Genomic DNA, 25,784 nt, shown 5'->3' with positions numbered 1-25,784 from the left:
TGGAGCAGTCAGGCTTTACCAGGATGAAGGATGTGGGGTCTCTGGTTGGCAGAGGGGTTTGGAGGGTTTGTCAGGGTGTTGGAGAGGATGAGGATGGCCATTGCATGGGAAAGGCAGAAGCTGAGGGCACGTGGGCTGGGAAAATGCTGGCAAAGTGCCCCAGCTGCGTTCAAGTCATCTTTCGCATCACTGCCCTAACTGCTGTGGCACTTGGCAGCCCAGCCGTGACCCTAAACCTGCCCTGAGGGCAGAACAGGGCTGAACTGGCCCCGTATCTCTTGTAGGGCATGGGGATGTGAACGTGCTGGCCTCTGTCCCCAGCAAGCTGTGGCTGCCTGCAGGGTGCCCACGGCCCCAGGCTGCAGGCAGGGAGGCGCCCGGGCTCCGCTAGCACTGGGCTCAGCTCCGTTAGCCTAACCTGCTGCCAACACCTGCCTTGCCTCTCGCCTCTTCCGCTGCACACAGGAGCCCAGAAGGGCCCTGGTGTGTTGTTTTCTATTTAGGAGGTTAGCGAGGTGCATGGTGAATTCCCTTGCTTGTAGCATTTCAGACGAGCACTTGGATATCTTGTTGAGGGATAATGTGTTTGGAGGTAGCTGAGGGGAAAAGCAATGTCTTGAAAAAGACAGAGGCGATTGGATTAGGTGACTTCATGGTTCCCCAGGCTTTTAAAACTCTACTGCAGCAGTGCATCTGCCATTAGTTACTGGGGTTTATGGAGGAGCACCTCCACAGATGACCAGTGATGTCTCATAGCTGTTAGGAACGGAACTCCTGCGTTGTGTTTGGATGGTGCAGCTCTTGCTGCAGGGTAAGATAGAGCCTGGGAACAAGTAAAGAACATTGCATCTCACTCTCTGAAACTGCTGCAATACAAAGGCTCCAAATCCACTTAGGATGCTGCCTGCAGGTAGCAGCAATGTTGGATAGGTTTTTCCCGTGAGAGAAACACAGGATGGATAATGGCAAACTGAATCTTAGGCTTTCTGGCTGTCACCTCCCCTGCTTACACAGTGACTTTCTGGATAAGGCAAGTGTTTGATAGGAGCTTTGGCAAAGGATAAGGTAAGCTTTCTAGCCAGCACAGCTTCTAACTTGAAGTGTTGTTAAGGATGTAGTTAGTGTAAATATGGGCAAATACTTGCAGCTGTAAAAACACCTTAAACAAGGGAGTGGGGAGTAAGTCACATCGTGCTCTGTCACACTGCACAGTTGAAGATCACAGTCCTAAGAACTATGAGTATGCAAGTAACTGCTGGTAGGAATGGCTCCACTGGAACAATGTAGCTTCCCCTCCTGGCCTGTGCTAGAGCTCTAGTCGTGAGAAATGGCCCAGCCCTTTTTGTGGTGCATCTAAGAATTTTCATCTGCTGAAATTCCCAGGCTGCAAATAAGCTGAGCCAGACTTGTGTTAATATCTGCTTTTAAGATATCCTGTCTCCATTACTAGCAAAGCTCAGATTTGAATGGCTGACAAAGCAGCCTGTGCAGCTCTCCTGGAACAGCAGCTGCTCTATCAATGTATGGAACAAGCTAAGTATTAATCCATGGAGACTTAAACTGGCTTTTGTATGAGCAGGAACAGGGGCACAGTAGTACCAGTGATGGTGTGAACTCCCCACGTAGCAGAAAAAGCTTTCAACCTCTAAAAATGAAAGAATTTAACAGTAACTGTATTGTAACCCTGCGTGAGGGGACAGCTGAGCTAGCACTAAATGCAGCATTCTTTTATTTTAGACTTGTATAGACTGGTTGGGATTTGATTGAACGTCAGAAAATACACAGCCTAAGCACTAGAGAAGACTTGACTTTAGAATTCAGTAGGGTTTATTCTACAAATCTTAGATCAATGCCAATGATACAAGTTTTATGAATTCTCATTAAAAATACAAGTCAGTATAAAGATTCCAATAGTAATATAATGCATGATGATTCCGTTTCAAAACTTAAGGAATGAATCTGGGTTTTGGACCATGCTACAGAAAAGGGGAATACAACATAGGAGAAAATATTTAGTTGACCTCCCTTACTGTAGGAGGGGCCTGTGCCTTATTGCCACAATACCTGAAAAAGCAATATGAAGTGCATAGCAGCCTTGCCTGTACAGTCTCTAGGCAAAACTGTTGAATTTAGCATTCTCCTCCTTCTCTCCCACACAGTTCTAGTAATTAAGTAATTGATAGCCTGATATCGCACCAATAACTTAAAGCTATAGCAATACCACCCCCCATAATGATTGCAAACAGTCCTTTGAACTGTAAAATCTTCTTGTGATGCACTGAAACTTTTTACACTCTAAGCATTTTGTCCAGTGTTCCAGGAATCCTAAATACTGATTCAAATCAAAGATTTAGTTCCATATTCCAAACTCTGGTCTATTCCTTTTAAAAGGAAATGATTATTGCAAAGCCTCAGTGCGATCTAATACTCACATGTGTTGTTCATAGCTTCAGGCACGGAATATAAATCAGATTTTCTTGAACCTAGCCCTCTGATATGATGAAAGCCACTACAGCTTTCTCTAAATAGTTGAAATTTGGCCACAGAATTACTAGAGTGAATGCTTTGGAGTGGGGCAGAGCGAAACTGCACTTGCTTTCTGGGAGCTGTCTGCACTTTTAAGAGTATTAGACTTAGTAAAGCCATACCCTATGCCTAGGTTTTAGAGAAACTGTTTATCACAAGAGGCAACTTTTGACAAGATGTGCACCTCTTCCCACTAATGCTGTACGTATACCTGTTAATGTCTAGTGAAGCTTTTACCCCACCAAAAAAACACGTCCCTCTTGCTGAGCCCAGTCACTTCTTGTAGCAAACCACATTAACATCACAGAGCAGGTATCATGCATCTATCTGCAAAAGCAGACAGGAAAACTAGGCTTAACAATAAGCATACATTTCCAAACAGAATTTGGGTGAGGACAGTGACGTTTAACTGAAACTCGGCTTTTATCATAATACAAAAATCCAAGAACACTGGATATACAGAAGCTGCTGGCTTCCACACATTAGTTAAAGAAAACCCCTTCTTGCATAAATGGAGCAGCAGCACAGAACAAGCACAGACTTGGCTGTACAAATACATCTCTTCTGCTGAAGGAATTTACAGGAGTTTTCCACCTGGAATCATACTATAATGTTTTAACGTCATACCAGTGGTGGCAAAACCTTAGCCATCATGCAGGCTAATGGGAATTTTTTCTGCCTTACAGAACACTGCTGTGCTTCCTTTGAATAAGTATAGTCACTGATTTGTCTTTGTAGTAAATGCCTCCTATACCTAACAGTCACGTTTAGTCAGAAGTAAAAAAGCTCAGTAGCCCATCCTGGGCCTTAGTACAGTCAAGATGACAACAAAATACAAGGATGTAATTGAACTGCATATTATCATAGAAAACAGATTTACTCTGCATTTAAGTCACATTTAATACAAGACAAGTTGGTCTGAAATGGTGAACTGGTTCTGTTTGGAACAAAGTATGGCACAGATTCCCAATAGCTATGGACACTGTGTAAATAACACATTTTTCTCTTTGCAATGATTATCAATTCGCCAAAAATAGTGTAACAGTCAAACGGGAAGAGTGAAGGAAAACAGATTTAAGGGAAGAAATAATAAAAAAGTCTAAATTGAAAATAAATGACTGCTTTTGTAAGAAACTTTATTTAACTTCATTTTTAAAAATGCATTCTCTCCTCAGAACAAATGCCACCTTAAAAAAAGATTGCAGTAGCACACGCTTGCACTCGAAGGAAAACATGCAAACCTGATGGCTGAAAAAAATCTGCATAAAAATCCAAGACTTCAGGCAAAAGTTTGCCCCATGTGCCTTCAGGGACCCCAGACCATAGACAGCTTTCAGTGCAATGCCTCTTGCTTCCAATTGGTGGGGAAAATATATGGCAGAAGCTTGTCTTCTGACACCTACACTCTCCCAAATGTTTGGAGCAAAACCAGTTTCTGCTATATTTTAAAATATTGTTAAACGGTTGCAGAAAGTATAAACGGAATTCAATAAAATGTCAGAATCCAGTGAAGAAAAACTTTTGATTTCTACCCTGTGCCATACATTTCTTAAAAAAATTAGACAGAAAAACAGATTTTATTAATACACCCTCTTTAAATTTTTTATTTCTGAAAGCAGCTCTTTATGCAAATCATAAGCAGTTCCTGAGTAACTGCAGTAAACAGTGTCTTTTAAATATTTTTGCGCCTCAGCTCTTCTGTTTTGGTTCTTCCTTGTTTTTCTCCCTACTTTTCAAGTTTAATCTCAGTTCCTTTTTCAAAAAAATGTGCAAGTTCAGTTAGCATCATTTCCAGAAGTCCACAGCTTGCAGGTCCTCCTGCAACAACTATAAGATCTGCACGTGTGCTAGGTTGTATTCCTATACCTATTGCAGATTTTGCTCTCAAACCTGTACAGCATGCATTTTCACGTCTTCTTCAGCATACGGCGGGACTGCCATGTATGGAATTTATTGTAGGCCGTCTGCAGCATCTCTTCTATATGACTTATCAACTGAAAGATTAAGAGGAGAAAAAAATAAATCTCTCAGCTACCACGAAATAGATCCCCTCCCCTGCCTCTGATCAAACAGATGCTCAGTTGGATTATTCCTTTCATTCACTCTGAGCGATCTCACGAAGATCAAGGAGGCATGCCAGATGAGGAGAGAAAGGACCTAGAAGCTCTATGCTAACTGCAGAGGTAGCAGTTCAGAGAGCTACTAAGCTGAAGAGGTCCCAGGGACGTGACACTTGGTTCTGCTGTTTGTTCCGGTATTTAGTCTGTAACCACTTAAAGTCTGATATGGTAGGAGATTATTCTGAAGTAGCTCAAGTTCTACTTCATGATGGAAATAGAAAGTGAAACATAACTTGCCCCTTTCTGTTGTCTCACTTGAGGAATTTCCAAAGTTATAGCTCTTGACAAGTTTGTTGTCATTCAGCAAGGTAGCCAGGGAGAGTCAAGGAGAAAAGGCATACCTAACTTCGTACCTAATTTCCCTCTGCCAATTTTCTCAGTAGTAATAAAAAAAACAAAATGACATAGGATAAGAAGCAGCAAAGCCACCATCCTTTGATAATTACGATTCACATTACCAATTATGTAATTAATATAATGTAATTAAAGTTAAGAGTAATTTTCCCTTACATTTGTGCTTAAATACTGTCTCCGAATCTTTTCTTGGAATGGGCAGAGCTTCGTCACCTGAAATCTTTCCAAGTTGCTCCTCATTTTCACAACCTGAGAGAGAGACAGAAACCAATGTTGTAATTGCTTGCACAGAACACCTTGTAACTCATTCTGGGGGATACTTTAAGTATGTACAGTTTGAGAAAGGAAAAACTCCTAAAACATCTTTAACTTAAAGCATATTTATTTTTGAGTACAACATGCCTGAAAATCCACTGTGGTGGCAAGGTGATTACTATTACGTGGTCAGTGAATTCTATAGATATTAACCAAAACATCATTTTTTTTATTTTTTTTTTCTTCACGCAAAGACTGTATGGTGAATTTCAGGCCACATTTTGCAGCAGAAAATTTAAGATGGCTGAATGCAAGTTTTTAATCTTTGTGATCCACGTGAGGTCAGAGGTTGAGAATGGCAACAGAAAAACTGTAACAATCCTACCTGGTTACAGCCACACATCCTTTCATTAAGGCAGCTCTGTTCTAAGAAGCAGTGCATGTTTTGAAGCTGAGTGATTTTTGCAATGGATAGAAGGATAAGGAAAACTTCCTTGTAAACATTGTTGCAGACATTAGGTCTTAAAAGTTGCGAAAGGGGGGACGATAGTTTCTGTGTGTTAAACTGACAATGATAAATCTGCAGCTGGAAAACAGCCAACCATTCTGCTGGAAACTAGAGCACAGCAAGTGTTCCTGAAGGGTGTTAAGAGGCCTACAGGGATAAGTATGATTTTAGCCAATAGTACCAAGTTGCTGAAAAAAAGTCACATTTTATAGTGTTCTGTGAACTTCAGTTCTAGGGATGAGTTCTGTGCGTCAAGTTAATGATGGTCATTTTAGACCATGATATGACCATGTCTTAACCATGCCCACACTAGGAAGGCTCCACCTTACCTTTTCTTCTAGGAATGGCGTGTTAACTGGAAAGCAGGACCAGAAGTGTCGTAGCAGTTCCCCTACTGCCACGTACAAGTGTTTTAGTTCAGACTGAACGTCATTTGGCACCATCTCTGCAACGGGAAAAAGGCTTTGTCACTTCACTCAAAACTAACATATGTAAAATGAGAATGTTAGGCTAATGAAGAAGCTTAGTAATACACATTTCGTAGTAGAATGACAGAAAGGTTGGCTGGGAGGGAACTCTGAGGTGCCTCACACCTGAAGTAGGACTATCAGTGGCATTAGATCAGGTCAGTTGCTTATTTATGGCTATGCATGGAAACTCATAATATTGAGGCAGATCTATAGCCAGGCTAACAATGGACACTGTGCTTTAATCCAGAATTAGAAGTAATAATTAGAAATAATTATTGTTGTTACAGCGGGGCAGTACTGACTGCTTCTGGGACCAGAGCCTTGTTCTGTTCAAAGCCCAGTGCAAAATGGGCTGTGAGGTGTGCGGTGAATACTGCAAGCTAATGTAACTTCTAACTTTCCCCGCTGTTACATGGGCAAAGAGAACAGTCACAGCACCTGTCAGTGACAGGGCACACGGAAGACAAGAAGTTTAGGCAGGAACAAGGAACTTTCTCCCCAGCAGCGCTTTAAAGAAAAAAATGGCTACACTGTTCAAGAACAGGGAGGGCACCGCAACTGTAAACAGCAGGGATAAAAAGCACAGCCTGTCACTGAGAATGGCAGGAGCAGTCACTTGAACAGTACATAACAAACTTGAGGATGAGGCTGTTAAAAAGAAGGTGGTTAGGTTTGATGAAAAGGAGTTTAGCACCCAGTCTGTCAGTTGGGATGGCCAGAAAGCCTTGTTACTGGCTTGCTGACTCCTTTCTGTTTATTACCATGAGAAATTCATACTACTTCAGCAGACTGCATAGTCTCTGCTGTCCTTCAGATCAAGTACAAAATATGAACTAGAGAACCGTACTAAACCCTGCCTTGTGAGAACAGGGATTCATCTGCTGTGAGACTAAAGGGAAGGGAACTCAAGCTGGCACGAATGTGACAACAGGAAATAGAGCAGTTGAATGGAGATGGGAGAAGGAGGGGTTGCCTGTTTACCCTTGTAGTCCACAAGAAAAACATCCTTCACAGGGAGCTGTGGATCTTAAATGCAGGCTGCAAAAAACCTAGTTCCAAACAATTACCTAGAACACACTTCTTTAGAGCTCTCCCAGACTATGCCTTTTATTTTCTAAAATCCAGGAAAAAATACAAGTAAGAATGCTGAGCAAGCAAACCCATTAACTGTACAACGACTTAGTATCAGGTGCATCCTTTATCACTTGCTCTGTAAAGTTCCGTCATTCACTTGCACTGGTACGGCCAGCGCCGCCCTCATAGGGTACCTGGGTTGTTTTTTTTTCTTGTTGCCATAACCAGTCTTACTCCAGCTACATGTTTCCAGAATTTCCTTTATCAGTGTAACATATTCTAAGAGAGAGATGAAACAGCAAGCTGCTTTAAAAAGGAATAAAATGTGATTCAAGTACTATACATCCTAAGTCCTTACGGTTTATGGCTTGCTGTGTTCCACCCTGCATAAGTGCTCCTCCAGGTGACAGGACTGCAATAGTGCTAGTAGCATCACCACTTGAAAGAACCTGAAGGGAAAGAGGTAACAATTATTTCAGTCCTTAAATTAAATTGTGTAAGAAACCTAATTGTAGATATAGTTGGGAAGATACAGTGGAAGCTCTGATGAAGAGTTTGCTGTACTGAAGAATTAAATGAGTTGGCTTTGTTAGCTCATGTTTTCAATGAAAGCTCTCCAATTATGAACCAACAAACCTTTCCTTTACCTAGTATGTGAACTGGCTGCGCAGCTACTCCTACAGGATAATCCTCACAATACAGAGATGTGACACGTTCACAGTTGTGACCCCTTTTCTTATGGCCAAATTTAAGAAGGGTAGTTCAGAAACTGGCTGGTGAGATGGCCATACTATCCACACGCTGCTAAAAGCGAACTTCTCTGCAGCCCATACTTAAAAACAGATCCTACCTAAATGCATTTTGGGGTAAAAGACCCATTCAGTTATATGCCTGCTTACTAGACCTTCTAACACCATGATATCTTAATTTTCAGAGGGTGGCATCAATAATATTTGCCAGCATTCATGTTGCATGATTGTCCTCCTTTACTATTTTATGCCTTTACTATTTCTTCAGAACAATATGGTAATGGTAGAATATAACTCTGAATATCAGAAAAGCTTCAACTGTCTTTTTTTTTTCTTATTATTTTCTGTGTTTATATTTTAAACACAACAGCTCAAAAGGTATCACCTAAAGTTGTAAATTATGTTTAGGCTGAGTTAGAATTCCAGTAGCCGAGAGACAGAAAGCTAGATGTTAACATTAGGAAAGGAATTCTGCTGAAAATTCTTCCATACCTGAGTTAGTTTGGGTACATATGCCTCCATTTCTTGCCTAATACTATGAAAAGAACTAATTATATCCTGACTGGTTGCATATTGCTGTGATTGAATTGGAGTTGGACCATGATAATACCTGTGAGAGAGAAAAGTATATTAATAGGAGTGTTGGTAAAAATGGAAAAAAATCATTGGACAGCCATTCATATCTTTGCAATTTTAGATGCTTTGCAACTGTTGACTCCACTATCTAAATCCTGTTTGTTGGCATGAAAAGTAAATGTATTGCCATGTGGAAAGAGGTTGGGTTAGAAATGGTATGGCACCAAAATAAGACGTTTATATTGAATCTGCGAGCATCATTCTGCCAATGAAAAGCTACCTGTGCCACCTATTTTGCTCAGTTCTGGGAATATCATCATAATGAAGGAATTGACACTGCTTTTATTTGAACCTCAGCTAAACGAAGTTACACGCACATTTGGATCTGTTCTCCTTCCTGTGGTATCACTCCTTCTCTAAAGTTACTTCTATGGTTCTTAAACTGAAGAGTCTAAAAAACAACTACTAGAAAAATATAAGAGCAGTGGCCAGTCCAAACTATCCCAACAGCCCTTCTCTCCCCTGGGAGTGGATTTTGTTTGGAATTGTATATGAACACTTGCTACACGTTTTTCCACTGAGCTGCAACAAAGTGCTGAACCTTTAAGATAAGTCTGTTAAGATTGTCATAGAAATTATATCAAAGCCCTCCTAGTAGGTTTACAGAGGCTTAACGAGCTGAGAAGCAAGGTAAAATCAAACTACAAATTTAAATGGGAATTACTTGGAAGATGGTTTATGCAGGAATTCATGTTTTGTTTCTAAATTTAGCCTAAACACACTTCATTGCGGCACAGTGGAAACTAAATCAGCCGATTGTGTGCAGGCTGTGATGAGACCTGCTAGATAGAATATGCTGAAATAGCCCAGCATATTTGGTTAACTTACCTGTCAGATTTCTTTAAGTTTAGTGCAATAGTTTTAACGCTATTATTCTTTGCTAAATCTTCATATTCAATGGACTCCTGTAGTTTCACCTAAAAATAAACCAAAGAATTGTACACTTCACTAATTAGAGCGCAATTTGGCACATTTACTGCCTTTTTTCTCTCACTTAACTGAGTTTGTGTGAAAGGGCTAGTAACACCTTAATGAAAACAAAATTGGCTGGAATGGTTTGTGTCTACTCTCCTAAGCCCAGTACCGTTTTAAACGTGCAGCTTGCAAGTCTTGGCACTACTGCTTTTTCTGTAGATTCTGACCAAAACTCACAGTCCCCGACACTTGAGAAATTATTTTGCTATACATACATCATTCTTTTTTCTCTCTAAATAAGTCCTGCTATCTCCAGATTAACAGAAATAGTAATAATGTAATGACTGGAGTACAAGAGTGTAGGACTAACATCCTAACAGTTGCTCAAGATATTTGGTGACAATAGAGCTAGAGCATTCGTGGTGAGAGGTGTCACCACAGTGGTGACAGACTTTTTCAGCATGGGTAACACCACAGGTAGTTTTCCTTCTGTAGGCTCCCACTCTTATGCTACTTTCTCATTCCTCTCATCATCACATTTGTTCTTGTCCTGGTCTATTTACTTCCTCAGTAAAAGCCTGCAGCTTTCAGGAAGTCAAAGCTGTTGACCACTGCAACGTTTAACAACTTGGGTGTTTTACAGCCTTTTCTCACAACATATGCAGGTTTTGAGTCAGCTTGGCATTTTCTATTTTGGCTGTCAACTCTATCAAGGAGTATTCAGTTAAGTTTTGTAGCAGTTGTAGTACTTCTTCCCCACTTTGTGAGCTGCTGTTGTTCATCTGAAACAGGCTGTTGCCCTAGTTCAATGCACCAGGCATCACTACTCTTTCCGTTGAACCTTCCTCCAGCTTCTGACTTTAAGATGAATGCTGCTGCGTGCCAGTTCAATCATCCCGTCTATAAACATACACTTGACAAGTTAATATTGTCTCCTGAACACCCCTCTCTCTTTCATATGTATGTTTTCTAGAAGTGTTCAGGCAAAAAGCAAAAATACATCTGCACAGCATGGAAAGAACCTGGGTCCAATTAGAACAATGTTGGAAACTTGGCTTTCATGGGGCATAGCATAACTAAAGAGAATAACAGAACAGTACTTCAAGGTGTAGTTCATTCATGTTTACCAACAGACATATTCTATGCACAAAGCTTTTCACTGGCCCTCAATTGTTATTCAATATACTTTTAAGCAAAGCTAACTTAAGTATTGTTTTAGATACTTCTTAAAACACATAATGAACCTTCAGCATTGTTTTAAGAGACAGCATCCAATTCCTTTCAACCAGAATCGCATCAGCTAACTATACCTTTTTCATTGGTGGTTGAAAGAAATCTGAATCCCTGGAGTTTCCATCCATACTGCTGGTCTCACTGTAATGGTCATTTTGTGCTTCTCTTAAAATAGAGAAACAGCATTAAAAAGAATCCACCTCAAAGGAAGTTTTAAATACATGCTAGAGACAAGGTAAATACATTTATTTCAAAAGCTCTATATGCGTCTTCATACTGTATACCACCAGCTTCCCCCCCCTTATGTCTTAACTTATAGAAGCTGATCTAGATAAAAGGAACCAATTCCTCAAATGACCCTGTTTGTCAAGGGGGAAATTCAACAGCAGGGAAGGGTACTTCTGCCTCTCTGCAGAAATAGTAGCGTGCCCACAATGCAAGTGGGACACAGCAAAATCATGCAAAACAAACACTTTGCATACACACTGAGGCCAATCTTGTATTAGCAGAGCTATGGGAGCTCTGAAATAGTACTGTTTCAGAACGAGAGCTACTGTCTTGTCTCACTCTGAACTGAGGAACAGAAACACATATTACCCAGAATGTTATCTGAGGCCCACTGCTCATTCTGGGTGAGACAAGAACAATGAGAGGGAGCTCAGCCATGCAGAAGAAATGATTTAAATAAGATCTCTCACAGGTAAGGCCTGTAGGATTTTGGTACAGTAATAATCAGTTGTTTAGGTGGTTGTCTATAAACAAGTTGTACCACAGACCTTACAACAAACCCATTTCATTCCTCTTCTAACAAGTTTTTCCACTACAAATATATGTAACCAGCCGATACCTTTAAGGCATGGTCAGGGACAGGGTGCTGCACTGGGTAAACCTCTAACGTGATCCACCCAAGTCACACTGTTCTTCTGCTTCTGCTTTGACCTCTTCCCATGCAACCTGCTATAGGAAGCCCCAGCAGGCCTGCTCCTGGAAGGCAGGCAATAGGAACTTCCTGTACCAGACCTCTCTCCCCCTGCACAACCAACAGAATTCTGTCTTCTGCAGCCTTCAGCAAGGCTAGAGCGCTAAAGCAGAAACATCCTTTCCTTTTCTGTATCTGATTTGTATGATAGCAACCCAGCTAAAAATAGCATTTATCATTTCAGACAGCTCTGAAAAAAGTGTATGAAGTAAAATGGAACCTAACAGTACTTTCATTTCTAGAGCCTAATAGTTCATTCATAAAAAGAGGCTGGATGAGGAACTGCAGATGTATTTTCCTTTTGGAAATTCCTTAAAGTATGCAACAAAATTTAGCTTTTAGATAACATTTAAACTTACTGTTTTCTGAGGCCAGCTGCAAGGACCATGGCACTATGATGATTAAAGCGTTTTATAATGGCAGCATTGCTACTTTCTCTAGCAGATTTTGAGGCATTTGATGTAGAGGCCACAGAAGCAACACCATAGCCCTACAAAGAAAATAACACTAGTTACCTCCTCTCTCAAAGCCAGAAGGACCATTCTGTGTTTTCCACTGAGTCAGGAAGCCTGTGTGCCACCTCCTTGCAATTTCACTGGGTGATACTGCACCATCATCTGAAGCAGTGTTTTCTTACCTTCCCCCCCCCCCACCATCACCCACATCTGCCCTGAAAAAACTTCAAATGCTTGAACATTTAGAGGTGTCAGAAAAAAAGTCTTAAACAAGTAATTTTATAAGACACCTTGATCTGTTGTATATACAGGACTAGCTTTAAAAAAAAAAAAGGATCACCTGTACTAAACAGACAGGCACGGATGGCAAGTAAGAACTAGCAATTGTGTTACTGACCTCTTTTTAACTTCTTGTAGAACACCAGCAGCCTGCAGGCTAAATGACACCTGTCTGGAGGATGTGATAGCACTGGGAATTCAAAAAACCTCAAGCCTTAATGCTGGCAGTGTTCCCCAGTTACCAGGTGGCTGAAGGCAAAGCGAAGTAATTCCTCTTAAAAAGAGAGAAGTCTGACTTTATACCCAGCACACTAAGGCAGGCATCTGAGCACAGGCTCCAGTTCTTCACACACATAACTGTGTAAATGTTGAGTACTCAACAAGCATAGCAGCCTAGTAAGTGACCTGTCTTAGAATAAGCATTTGTAGTAATTTCAACAGGAGAAAGACCCACTTTCCCCTTAAATGAAACGATTTTTTTTGTATTTTTGCCAAGTACTTACTTCATCTAATGTTTTATCTTCCAAAGCTGTTAAATCTATCAGAGGGTTTTTTACTCCTTGAGATACCATTGTTTTTAACCCTGTAGGAAAGAAACAGAAAGAAAAGACCATGAAAAAAAAACAGAAATAATTATGGGATTATTACACTCTATTTAACCTTTAAGGAAAGGCCAAAGGTTCTGCAGATGTCCAAATATCACCATGACTAGAACTTCCAACCCTTTTCAAAGTTCCCTTCAAAATAGGCCATAAATTTAGAATATTATTGTAAAAGAGCAGCCTGCTAATTACAGCAGCTTTCAACAACTTCTACACAACTGAACGCTGTTCTATATATAAAAAAGAGGATGCATTTAATATTAGTTGTATTAGTGGGAACTGGGAGGCCTTAGTTTTGTTTCTTCTAATTTTGGCACTGTATTGCTGGACTGTCTTAGGTAGAATGGTAGTTTGTATCTGGTGATAGCTTTTACTTGTGAAGGGTTGTGGATTCCTAATAAAATGTATTCACTAGACAGAACATGCACCAACGAATGGTGTTAAATGATCTCATCTCTTCACATTCGAGGTAGGTTTGTAATCATATAGAAAAGTTTAATATGAAATCTTAAATATCATCTGACTTAAGCTTCTATTAAAATGACTGACAGAACAGGTAACAGGATCTACGTTTGTCTATTGTGGAAAACTGATCCTACCACAAAAGCTATACCTGCTCTAAATTGTGCGCACAGCATGAAATGAAGGCTTATGTAAAGGAAGTTATTCCATAGTAACTGATGGCAGAGCGTAAGTATACTATCATGATCACTTATTTTTGGAATTTATCACTGATTTATTGTTGCCTGAGTTGTGATAAAGGGTATTTCTAGTACTAGCACTTCCCCATTTGTTTCAAGGAATGCATTTGCTACCAGACAGCCTAAGAATAATAAAGCTATAGACAACTTCCAATGTCCATCTCTACCTCTCACAGTTTGACAAACAAGATGTCCAATAGATAGACATATGAGAACTCTGACTTGAGTTTTGCAAAGTTCACTAGCCATACCTCTTGATTTGTGCTCTATAATACTGCTAAGTTAACAGCCTATTGCAGAAAAAGAAAACTTACCTTTTTCATCCAGTTTGGCACATTCTGCAAAGAGGTCTTTTGAGCCTGTATTGAGTCTGTCCCGATGGAAATAATGAGACTGAAAAAATCGTGTCCAGAATTCCCTCTCTGTCATGTTATGTGGAACATTTTCTGCATATTTCATTTTTACTGTGAACAAGCAAGTAATGATTACAAAGTATTCTGCAAATCCTAATACAGTACTTCACATTGAAAATTCCTTGCTTGCTTCCGTGCTTTCTGTCTAGTGCTATCACCATTGGTGCCAGTTAAATGTAAGGGAATGCAGTAGTTAAACATCAGCAAACTCTTCTATGCCTTACAATACTACCTAGTGCTCTGAAAAGAAATGTACATCACAGAAACCAGAATATTCTAATCTGAATCACACACGCGCACACACATACAAAGTCTTATTTACCAGAATTCTAGTTATTCTCAGGATGGATCTAGCATTTTTAACCTAGAGCCAAAAGGAACCCTTGTCAGAGTTCAGCATAGTGCAAGGGAAGGAACGGTCTCTTGCCCTCCTCTAAAGGTGGTATCATGGAGGGAAAAAAAAAATGACATGATCAGTAGGGGCGTATTATGGGAGCCAAGTAACTGCTTACAATTAAAAAAAGTCAGTGCAACAAGTTGAAATGCTTTCATCTAATGAAATCAAGTTTTCATTTCAAAAGCATGTCTTAGCACATACTTCTTTCCATCCCTTCTCAAATTAAGGAAATAAGGCAGGGAAAAATCATCCAAAGAGACTGAAGATACAGTCCTTTATACTTACAGGCTCAGGCTTGCAATGTAGTCTTCCTGGAGTAAAATGGTAGTAAACAAATCTTAAATTAATGTATTTGTAATGCAAAGCACGATTCTTACCTGCAGGATATGTTCGAAATATGGATTCGATGATATCTGAAGTCAAATTGTACCTCAGACCATTGCAGCCATCTGTTTGAGGCCGTACATCAGCCTAAAAAAAAGCATACAGGGAGGAGAAAGTTTAAGTCTGAATTCCCTCTGTAAATGGAGAAGGAAAAAAAAAGGCATAACTAAGTCAAATTCTGCTGCAGATAATCATCTTCCTCCAGTAATACATAGCATATTTGATCATAAATAGCTATTTTTGGAGTGGTAAATAAAAGAGCATGCATTAATTAGTTTGTTATACTTGCCACTTAAGGGATGATTCAAGAAGTAGACTGTAGATTTTAGAAGATGAAAAAGACCATCAATCAAGGGAGATATACTTAGTTTAATATAACCTTGTTCCAAAGCAAGAAAAGGCATGTTTACTGTATATGCCCTATCTTTTGGTGTTCATTCAAGAATTCAGATAGCGAAGAATCAGTGATAATTTATGGTTGTTACACCTTATTTTCTTAAGCACTAAAAGCATCTCAGTATAAGTGATAAATAACATTGCATTTAAAAACTGACTGTAAGCCTTAGTCAGAACTTGCAAGTTACAGTTCAGTGACCATTTTAGGAAGCTCTGCATCAAGCAAGCAGAGTCAGATTCTCAGTAACCGAGGAAAGCATATGCTGCCTTTTCTTCATTTTCCTGTACACTTAAATTCTAGTTTTTAGTACTACCTTGTTTCTAGAAAAGCACTCATTCTGAACAGAGCCAGACAGTTATTTTTAACTTGGATGAGAACACACATACCTAGAGATTTCTTCTTCACAAATGCAGTGTACACAAACTGGTTATTAAAGTAACAATCAGTTACTTTAAGAAAGCTTCACTTTTTTTTTTTTAAGGTGTAAGAATAGTGCGGTGACAGAAAATCAAAACAAATTCATTTAACTGATTCAGGTATTTATAAAGGGAAAAGTGAGCACTTGTATGGCAGGTAGGCCAGAAAACAATTCCCATCTCCTCTTTCCCTCCCAAACCTTTAGCGTGTGCAAACAGTCATTACAAAGGTAAAAATGGGATTCCAGCTAGCAAATCATAATCTGTATGAGTTTTGTTGCAGGAGTAAAAACACGTCCCTGTGGAAGGAATCTGAAGATTGTACCTAGATTACTTTTAGATTGCATTCAGATTACAAAAGCATTGAGATCTTACGAAGGGATAACATAACTGAAAGTTGGGGAAAGAGATAAAACAAGCTTTCAGATGTACAAGTTGTTCTTTGGCTAGCTGAAAGCATGTACCAGCTTAGAAAAACAAACACAGGGAAGGAATAAGACTGCTTTGTGTGGGTGTCTTCGCGGCTTCATTTATGCACATGGATGTTGCAACAGACACTCTTTTACTGCATTAATTAATTGCATTAATACACTATAGTGACTAAGTTAATCATTTTTTCTGTTACATGGAAGACAAAGCAGCAGTATAAAGAGCATCTGCCTATTGCCTCTTTAAGGTTAAGTTCAATCTGAGCATCTTAAATTGACAGAATTTTGAGGTTGCAGATTTGCACAAAATCTTTACTTTTTTTCTCCCCTTTACACTTGCAATATTTTAACAGAGAAAGAAGAACATTGAAGTATATGGGAATAAAGTATAAGAGCAGAAATCTTTCCCCAATTTGTTTGCTCTAAAGTGTTTTAAATTAGAGGTTCAACATACCAGAAATGCTGCAGAGATGCCCACATCCTGCTTACTAGGTGCTGCAGAATTATCCCCTGCATTCAGGCTTAAACGGTTGGCCCAGAATTCTTCAGCACTGATTACTTGGCTCACAACAAGGTCTTTATAGAGCTGAAACAAAACAGGATCTTCTTGCAGCATTCTGGTAAAAGAATGTATTGAATACAATTGAAACGCTGAAGAATAAATCACTAGGATTTCCATAACTAACATGAGTTCACAAAAGGAACAGAAACTAACTCTTCTTTCAAAAAATGCTGTGTATTTCTTAATAAGATTGTGTAAATAACCAACCTCAATAACGATACTTGTCTCAAAAGAATGAAGAAAGGGCTTAAAAAACCTTGAAGGAATAGCATTAAGTGCTACAAAACAGTAAAGCCTAGGAAAACATTAATATGGGATTAATGTCTTGTCTTTAAATATTCTGTGAAGCTTTTGTGCCTTTGCATGCCCAAGACTAGAGTCTTGTGAACTGCAAAAGCACACTGACTCTTCCTGAACTACCATTACCAAAGTCTCGTAGTAGAAAAAGGGGATTTGGGCACTGTCCAATTCTTGTTTAAAATCTTAGAATTTGGTAGTTACAGGTCTCTACTTTAGTGCAAGAGTACAGATAACAAAATACGCATGGCATAAGATAGCTTAAAACACACATGATCTTGAGATTTTTGTTCATTTACATTTCTGTTGGTGACAGTAGGACCTTCACCACTTAACTACTGCATACAGTGCAAGTGCTGCAGAAACATTCGGTGTCACTACCTCCACCAGGGAGTAATGTTTACAGAAGTTAGAAACCAAATATCAAGCAAGTACCCTTACTATCCACGATACAAAAAAGGTATGCACCAGAAACTTCAGTTATTTCACGTTCTCTTTTTCATGCAGCTGTATACCAATTAGAAGCCCACACTAGGTTATCTGCTGGGAACTATGCATGCACACGGACAATTAGCCAATAACCTCAACAACCTTAAGCATGTTCCTCAGGGTCTTGGTTGTGAACAAAAAAATGAGGCGTCTTATGAATACATAGTACATAGTCTAAGGAAGAACATAGACAGATTGCAATTTGGACTGAGCCAAAGTCTGTAGCAGCTCTGAGGACAAAGTAGGATGAGATAGAAGTGGTAACCTTCTGGGACAGGACATTGCTAGTATGTTTTCTTACCAAGGTTATTTTTTATCCTTTTTTTTTTTTTAAACAAATATGGATTAGTAGCCATGACCACTAATTAGTGCAGCAGGAAATAATCTTAATTTGAAATAGCTCATTTAATCTTGGAATTTTGGTACATACCTCACCCCAAGTATAAGCAAGCAGAGGAATGCCACAAGGACTCTGGATGAAGTACTGTACCAGAATAGGCTAGACTTTTTGGCCTCATCTCTTCCAAATTAGGCTAGTGAAGCCCCATCACTGGTCTTGAACTTTAATTGTTAAAAGAACAGACTAGAACAGTCCATTCTAAAGATTCTGTCTTTTCTGATTCTAGTTTTCTGTAACTAGAAAAGCTATTAATGCCACATAGCATAGTACTGTAAAACTCCATTTACAGCTACAAAGATCGAGAGCTAAGACTGTCCACCTACTTGGTGGTGTTACTGTTAGAAATAAGGAATTAGCATAAAGAAACCAGTATGGTAACAGTGCCAAGGTAGCCTGCACTACTGTAGAGTCTAGCTGTCACTGCAGTACTGAAAACAGTTCATCTCAGATTTGTCAGAGCTCCAGTGCAAGGATTCTTGTCTGTTTGGGAAATCCCTTTGTAAAGATCTAATCTGCCCAGTAAAGTCCTATTTTTTGGTTAAAAAATATAAAGTTTACCTTTAACTTAGATAAGTTCAAAGCTACAACAGTCTTTGAAAAGGGAAGCTAGCAGATACAGGATTCAGAGGGGATGCTAGTGAAACTCATCTGGGGAGTCACAGAGAAGTGTGCCCTAAGCCCACAAGGGCTGGTTTAAAACAAATATTTTATAGGAAAGGAAGCAAATCTTAAAAGCCCTTTTAAAGAAGGACTTAGTTCCTGAAACTCATCTCTAAATTCTTTTTAGAATAAACATCCTGCGTGCCAAATAACAAACTACTACATGTCAAGTGAGATGTATGAAAAAATTGAGTAATTTAGTATAGTATATAAAAAACAGGAGAATATTTGGCAGGGGCAGGCAGGAAGGAAAGGGTTATGCAGGGAGGAAAAAAACAAGCACAAATCAAGGAAGGTGAGAACTTCTGGAAAAAAAATCTTTCAGACAGCTTTTCTCACTGGTACTTATGTACTTAAGCACACTAAAGAGACAGACTGCCAGTTGGGCACTTTCATCTCATAGCATAGGTAACAAAGACTGGGTAGCAGCTGGTCTGGCTGCCTTTACACCTCGAGAATGTGTCACTGAGAACACAAGCACAGTCTCAACATGTTAGAGTTATATAAGTCCTGAGGAACTGCCTCTAAATTGAAAGCGGAGAGATTTTTACAAATGCAACATCGCAAACCACGTTGCAATACAACACAAGTTAGACAAGACTTATAAAAACAAAGACAGCTTTCAGACTCCTTTCTCTTTACCTGTTTTTCTCCTCAAGTTCTTTATTAGCTTTCCTTTTGAATTTGGGCAACAGTTGTTGAAGAAGATCCTTTACAGCATCTCGCTCCTTCACTGCTGTGCTTTCATTGGAGAAGTGAAAGTTGGTTGTGTCCCCTGCATGCAATACTAGCTGAAGCTGAATTTTAGCTTTACCTTCTGGACTGATTTTCTGGCCTAGATTACACAGAGAGCATTAATTAGCAACAGACAGTAAGCTTATATAAGAAACTGTCTACCCTAGAGTATTTGGTTACAAGCAGTTATCCACATCATCCAATTAAATGTCATTATCCTACGTGTGAACTCCAGCCATACAAGTAGAACAGAGTCCTCCCCTTAAATTAGTTGGAATGCTGCACCTTGTCCTCTCCAAAACCCAGTATCCTTCAGCCACAGCTCAGGAGCCCAGATTCAGCTTGGTATTCACTACATTCTCTGTTAGCAAACTCCTGTGAATTAGCTTTTCATCACCTGGAGACTTCAACCTGGTACAAGTCCAGGTTGCTGCTGAAAGGTGACAGCCTTGTCACTTCACCCTTGCCCCTTCTTCCCACTGCCTCTCTTGCGCTGGTGCTAGCGTTTGTGCAGCAGGCCAAGCCAAGGAACCGAGCCATTAAAAAGTAACCCCCCTTCTGTTTTTCCAGCTGGGCCAGCTCCCACAGAAGAGTAGTAAGAAAGCAGATGCAGGGTGGGGTAACAGGATGTTGACAGCAAAAGTATGCTGTTTTCAAGCGGCGTGCTGTAAGCAAAGTTAGCCACAGTACTCCCCAAAGGTGATCCCCAGGTGCCTCCAAGGTGCTACTACACCCTAATGACTCATAAGAAAAAGCTAACTCCTGCTTTTTGTAACCAGAGGCTAGAACAACTAAGTTTATGGACAGTAAACAACTACATTTATGGATTGTTTTGTTATATTGACTTCAGCATAGCCCTGCAAATGGCACCCACCTAACTCCCAATCTTGGCCCCTTTCTCCAATGCAACTTGGAGACAGGAACCAAAGGTCACCCCTAAATCATGATCTTTCTTACAAATTTCTTATCCCACTTTTTTGATTTTGAAAAAAACAAATAAGCGCGAGTCATCTAAGTTATAATGACTTATATGCCTGTACACTTTAATATGTAAGCTGCTTAAGTGTGTATAAGCTAAATGGCTGGATAAAACCTTCACAAAATTGAATATAAGTGAACAGACCCTTTAAACTTCTTGTCACATTTGTATTTCAGAAAACAGCATATTAGTTTTGATTCATCACACACACTTTTGATCATGCTGCAGTACTTGTATGTGACTTCTGACAGCAGTAATCACTAAAGCTTAACCAAGTGATGCATACAACATTTTAAAATTCTTTTTTAGCATTACAACACATGGAACACGAGTACTAATTGGAGCGAGAAAGGCAGCATAGAATAGACGTTTCCTGTTCAGTTTTGACTTGCAAGTACTCTGCTATTGCAATAGCAAACACTTATTGGGTGCATTACAGTCAGGCCAAACTACAGAAGCTAGCACTTGTGAAGCTGTGGTCTCTTGGATGAAAATAAAACAGTGAGGTTCACTTTATCTGAAAACTGGAACAGCTTTAGATGCATAGTTTAACAGATGACATGCCAGACAGCTTCTGTGTTAGACCCTGAAAATCCTATACTCTTCCTCAACCCTCCTCCCACCCTTCCCTCCACAAGCATATGGCATAGATAATTTCTCTGTTTGATTTATCGCAGAAATTTTTCAAAAGTTAATAGAAAGTGCAGTGTAACAAATCTGAAGAGTACAGAAGTTCTGCAATTACATCCTTTATCAACTGTTAAGCACGCACCATGGTCCTGACCACTGCTGCTATACAGAATAGCCTAGACAAAGCCCCAGACCCTTGCAACCTTCCTGAATTACCTACCAGTGTTTTATAGCAAATAAGCTTTGGACTGTATTTAAACATTTCTTGAAACACCACTTACTGAAGCTGGAATAGGAAAAGTCTTTACTTACATTTTATGTCTGCATACATATGGCTGACTGTGAAGCGGTCTTTGCCTTCAGGTGCCCATGCTATCCTTTCAGCCATAAGGTAGAGAGCCCCATCCTGCTTCTTCTGACGTACCTTCTTTACAATCAGTAACACTTCTTCAGATGATGTCGCCATTGTGGCTACAAGGAACTATTAAAAAGAGTAGAGTTGATTATCATCATCATCACTTATCTCCTACTATTCCTGTCAAGGTATTACAGCCCACATTTACTCATTAATGCCTACATCATTTTTGAACTAATGCAGATAGACATGCTCCCCTGTGACCATGCAGTTAGCAAATTTATTTAGACAAAACAGTGCGAGCTACTTAAATAATTCACCTAATTATATTGCTGAGACTCCTCGTGCTCCCATAAAAGACCTGCACACCTTAAACTGATAACCAAGTTCTCCTATTTTAACCTTTCTTTACTGTTTTTTCAAGCTCGGAAGAAAACCAAAGCTACACAAGGAACACAAATTCCAGATCTCCTCTGGCATTTGGCAGCATTTTCCTTCTTCAGTATGAACAGCAGATGCTAAATCATTTCACAAGAGGGAGGGATACAAGGTATGTGAAAAAACAAGGATTTTCAGTTCTCCTCTGCACTAAAGATAACAATCCAGTTACAGTCCTGTTTCTACTGTAGTGATTTTTGCCCAAGACTTGAACGATATTTGGTACGCTTGATCCCAGCTGTCCAGTCTCCTATCCCCATCCCTCAGAGGGACTGGACTGTGTTATACCTGCTTCAAAAGATTGGGCATTTTTTCACTAGCCTCTCATCGACTAACCTTTTGATACATGCCACGAGTCCTTTTGATAATCTTCCCAGTAGTCACCATCCCTCCTCTTTTCAGGTTCACTCTACAGCCTTAAATGTCTCAAGAGAATATGTATGCCATAGGTATGTCTAGATTTTGTTAACATACTGTTGCACACTTATCAAAAAATCCCAGGTTTAGTATGTTTGCTGTAAACGTTTAGTCTGTCCAATTGCTGTATTTTGTACACCACAAACTTTTCTGTTGATATATAGAACAGTATTTTCAAAAGGTGATACACGTATTTTATGTGTTTTATAATAATGTTTGCTGGTGTCTGCATCAAACTTCAAAAAGCAATTTACATCACCTATCACACTAATAATAGGTATCACAAAATGATACTTCTGAGTATTGAAACTCAGATAGCAGTGTTTTGTTTTTTTTTTAAAGACATCAGCAAGATAGGAGATCTTACTCTGACAATCTAAATAGTAGGATAGCATTCCCTTCGGCAAGTCAAAACCCATCATTGCAATGCGTTAAGTAAAATACTGATTCAATGGCAAACGGGCTCTGCACTTAAGCTTTGCTCATTTATCGCGTCACTCAGCCAAGGCTTCGCCCAAGACTTCAGTGATGCTGAGCTGAACGTGGGGGTTCACATCAGCACCACTGCAGCAGCCACTAGAACATGCTGTGCCACATTCAGAGCAGCCCTGCTAATACTGCTCTCTCAAGGAAAACTGCATGGCATAATTTCAGGACTGTTTCCTAGCATAATTCATTACAGTCTCCCCAGCAGCATTATTCTCTTTCGGTGCTATTTATGCTACCATTTTATGGAGAATTTCCTGTTGCAGGTCCGTAGTCTCTCATCAGCACCTTATCCTTACCGGAAAAAGGCAGCTAGCCACAGAATCCAATAGACCAGAAACCTCAATATACGCAAGACTACAGATTTTGACGCTTTTCTCCCCTTGTTAATTTACAGTCCTTTGAGGTCATTATTAGCAAATGCAGTAGAGACAAAACCACAAAATGCAAAGGAATTAAAATCGTTCTGAACAGAAAGAAAAGGAAAGCATTTCCATAGTCAGGCTTTCTGATGCAAGTTGCTTTGCTTTTAACCATGCTATTTCACCCACCTACAAGCAGTCTTTTAACTAGGAGGAAAATGATCAGCAGCTAGCAACTTCTCCTTTACAGACGCAGTGCTTCTAGCACAGTACCCTGCAGTGTGCAATCTGTGAACGCACAATTATCCCACAAGTGGCTCATTCTACCTTCTGGGAGAGCGAATGCATGAGCTTGCTGCCGTTCTTATTTGTCACTGCTCTGCTTCCTTTTTCATGCAGTAATTTATGGTGGCAGTAGGATGATATGCACAACAAGCATTACCCAAAATGGAGAAAACCCCGAGCTGTCTTTTAAACAATACATCAGAAAGAGTAAAACAGAGTAATAATCAGGACTTAGAAAAGTTACCGTCTTTCACTAACGAGAACAAGATGGCTTCTCTTGTTACAAGTAGTCCAAAATTCTAAAATAGAAATCTCACCCAGCTGCTAGAAAAGCGTGAGGATGGTCTCCTATTGACTGCAGAGGGGAAGGCGATATCCTCACCGTGCACATGCAGGGAGCCAGTCACTTTCTCTTTTTTTTTTTGACACTTAAGGCTTACGATGAAGAAGGGTGAGAGCCATCAATGATCTGCTCACGCCTGCCCCAATATCCTAACATCTATATTTAACAACTGTGCTGAAGCTTCCAGGAACCAGTACTGCAGATGATGATATTGCTGCTCAAAGAGGCAACAACTGCAACATTCCTAGGGAGAAATTCTCTTATTTTACATCTTTGACTGATAATTTTAATCTGCTGCTAAAAGAAGCAGTGTTGGAGTTGTTCAATTGCATATTTTGGAAGACAAGACTTTTCTCTGGCTTAAGCATCTTCCTGAACAGGAAAACCAGACAGTTTATTTGAAAATTCTGTAGTGACAAAGCTTTTAAAGACATGATTGGTAGCTCTGAAAACCATCTGGATAAAGGGGTAGGCCTTAACCCATGGGTATGAGTTGTCATCAAGCCTGTCTTGGGGATGTTAATGTCAGCTGCAATTTACAACTGGCAAGATCAATCAGGAAGCTTCAGCTTGGCGTAAAACAAAACAAAAGGTCCTGTTTGCTTATCTATGACTAACCCCTCCTCTCCCAGCTCTATGGGAGTCTTAGAATCATTACGGTTGGAAAAGCCAAGATCAGCTGGTCCAACCCTCCCCCTACCACCACCATCACCCACTAAGCCATGTCCCTAAGCACCACATCCAACCTTTCCTTGAACACCCCCAGGGATGGTGACTCCACCACCTCCCTGGGCAACCCACTCAATGCCTGACCAGCTTTTGGAAGTGAACACAGCTTTTTGGCAATGCCATTACATTTCAACGGTTACCTTGCCTTTAACGCAGAGACTCTTCCTAACTTGTCCCAAAGCCGGGAGCCTGCCTCGTAACGCCCCGCTGAGCGCTCTCCGTTACCAGCACTTGGCCCCAGCCTCCTCCTGCGGGGTCGGGGAGGTCTGAGCAGGAACGGAGGAAACCTTTACACCGCTGGCTAACTCAGATGCGGGCAGGGGCCGGCAGCCGGGCTGTGCCAGCCTCACCGCTCGGTTTCCGCTGCCGCAGGGCAGGCCGGGCAGCCGGTACCGGCGGGCAGCCGGCGCTAGCGGTCAGCGGCCGGTCCTAGCGGGCAGCAGCCGGTCCCAGCGGGTAGCCGGCCCGCCGAGGCGCGGCCCCGCCGCCCCGTCACCTCAGCGCGGGGCCGGGAGCCGCCGCAGCGGCGCCCTCGGGGCGCAGCCGCCACCGCGCCGGCCTGCCCCGGGCCCCCGCCTTTGTGCCCCCCGCCACCTTCCCGCCGCCCGGGCTCGGTCCCGGCGGAGCCCTCCCGGCCTAACGCTCCCCGCCGGGCCGGGCCGGGCCGAGCCGGGCCGGACCGCGGCCGCAAGGAGGGCGCCTGAGGGCCGCGTCCCCGCGATGCACCGCAGCCGCGGCCCCGCCGCCCCCCCCAGGCGCTTACCGTGGGCGGGGGCCGGCCGGGCGCTAGGGGGGTCGGGCCGCCGCTGCCGGGGCCATGGGGCGGGCGGGGGGCGGGCACGTGACCGGAACACGCCGCGGAGGGGGGGGAGGAGGGAGGGAGGAGGCCGCGTCACGTGACGGGGGAGCGGGCCGCCGCCGCGCGGGCCCGGCGGTCACGTGGCCGCCCCTCCCGCTCTCCCTCCCTCCTCCTCCCGGCTCACGTGACGGCCCCTCCCCCGCCGCCATGACGGGAGCGGCCGGAGGGGGGGCGGCGGCGCCGGTGCCGCGCCCACCCCGCCGCTCCCCCCCGCCCGCCGCGCCCGGCCCTCCCCGGTCCCCGCCGTCACCCGGCCCCGCGGGGCGCGGCTCCCGCTCGTCCCCCGCCATCGGGCCCGGCAGGCCCCGGCCGCTCCGCTCCCAGCTCGGCGCCGCCCGGCGCGGCGCTGCGGGGGAGGGGCCTCCCCTCGGCAACGGCCCGCCGCGGGGGGAGGGGGGGCGCCGCGTCAGCGTCACGTGCCCGGGGCCGCGCGTCACGCGCCTGCCCGCCCTCGCGCGGCCGGCGGC

General features: G+C 41.8%; 1 protein-coding gene and 1 long non-coding RNA gene across 5 annotated transcripts in view; one reads left to right on the top strand and one right to left on the bottom strand.

Moving 5' to 3' along the window:
- The window catches only part of LOC136791032 (uncharacterized), a 40,287-nt gene extending 18,335 nt beyond the window's left edge, over positions 1–21,952 (top strand). For 2 of the 3 annotated variants that reach the window (XR_010832119.1, XR_010832121.1), the window contains exon 5: positions 21,823–21,948. This is a non-coding gene — a long non-coding RNA (uncharacterized lncRNA). Of the gene's footprint in view, positions 1–13,706; positions 13,846–21,822 lie in introns of all 3 variants that reach the window. The other variant, XR_010832120.1, reaches the window with a different exon arrangement.
- GTF2H1 (general transcription factor IIH subunit 1) lies at positions 1,810–25,629 on the bottom strand. 2 transcript variants are annotated; one of them, XM_066998937.1, is made up of 15 exons: positions 25,222–25,629; positions 21,356–21,524; positions 19,342–19,534; positions 16,746–16,908; positions 15,044–15,137; positions 14,171–14,320; positions 13,057–13,136; positions 12,179–12,309; positions 10,918–11,005; positions 9,521–9,609; positions 8,549–8,666; positions 7,666–7,756; positions 6,093–6,208; positions 5,157–5,249; positions 1,810–4,520 (listed from the first exon to the last, which is right to left on the bottom strand). In XM_066998937.1, the coding sequence occupies exons 2-15, from the start codon at positions 21,507–21,509 to the stop codon at positions 4,434–4,436; spliced, it is 1,647 nt and encodes a 548-aa protein (XP_066855038.1). In that variant the 5' UTR covers positions 21,510–21,524; positions 25,222–25,629; the 3' UTR covers positions 1,810–4,433. The 2 variants fall into 2 exon arrangements, with proteins under 2 accessions (XP_066855038.1, XP_013047105.2); XM_013191651.3 differs by lacking the exon at positions 25,222–25,629 and adding an exon at positions 24,599–25,111.
- Positions 25,630–25,784: the final 155 nt, after the last annotated feature.

Source organism: Anser cygnoides, chromosome 5, assembly GCF_040182565.1.
Source record: "Anser cygnoides isolate HZ-2024a breed goose chromosome 5, Taihu_goose_T2T_genome, whole genome shotgun sequence".
NCBI lineage: Eukaryota > Metazoa > Chordata > Aves > Anseriformes > Anatidae > Anser > Anser cygnoides.
The sequence above is the reverse complement of the archived record's forward strand: the minus strand, read 5'-3'. Positions and strand labels throughout refer to the sequence as shown.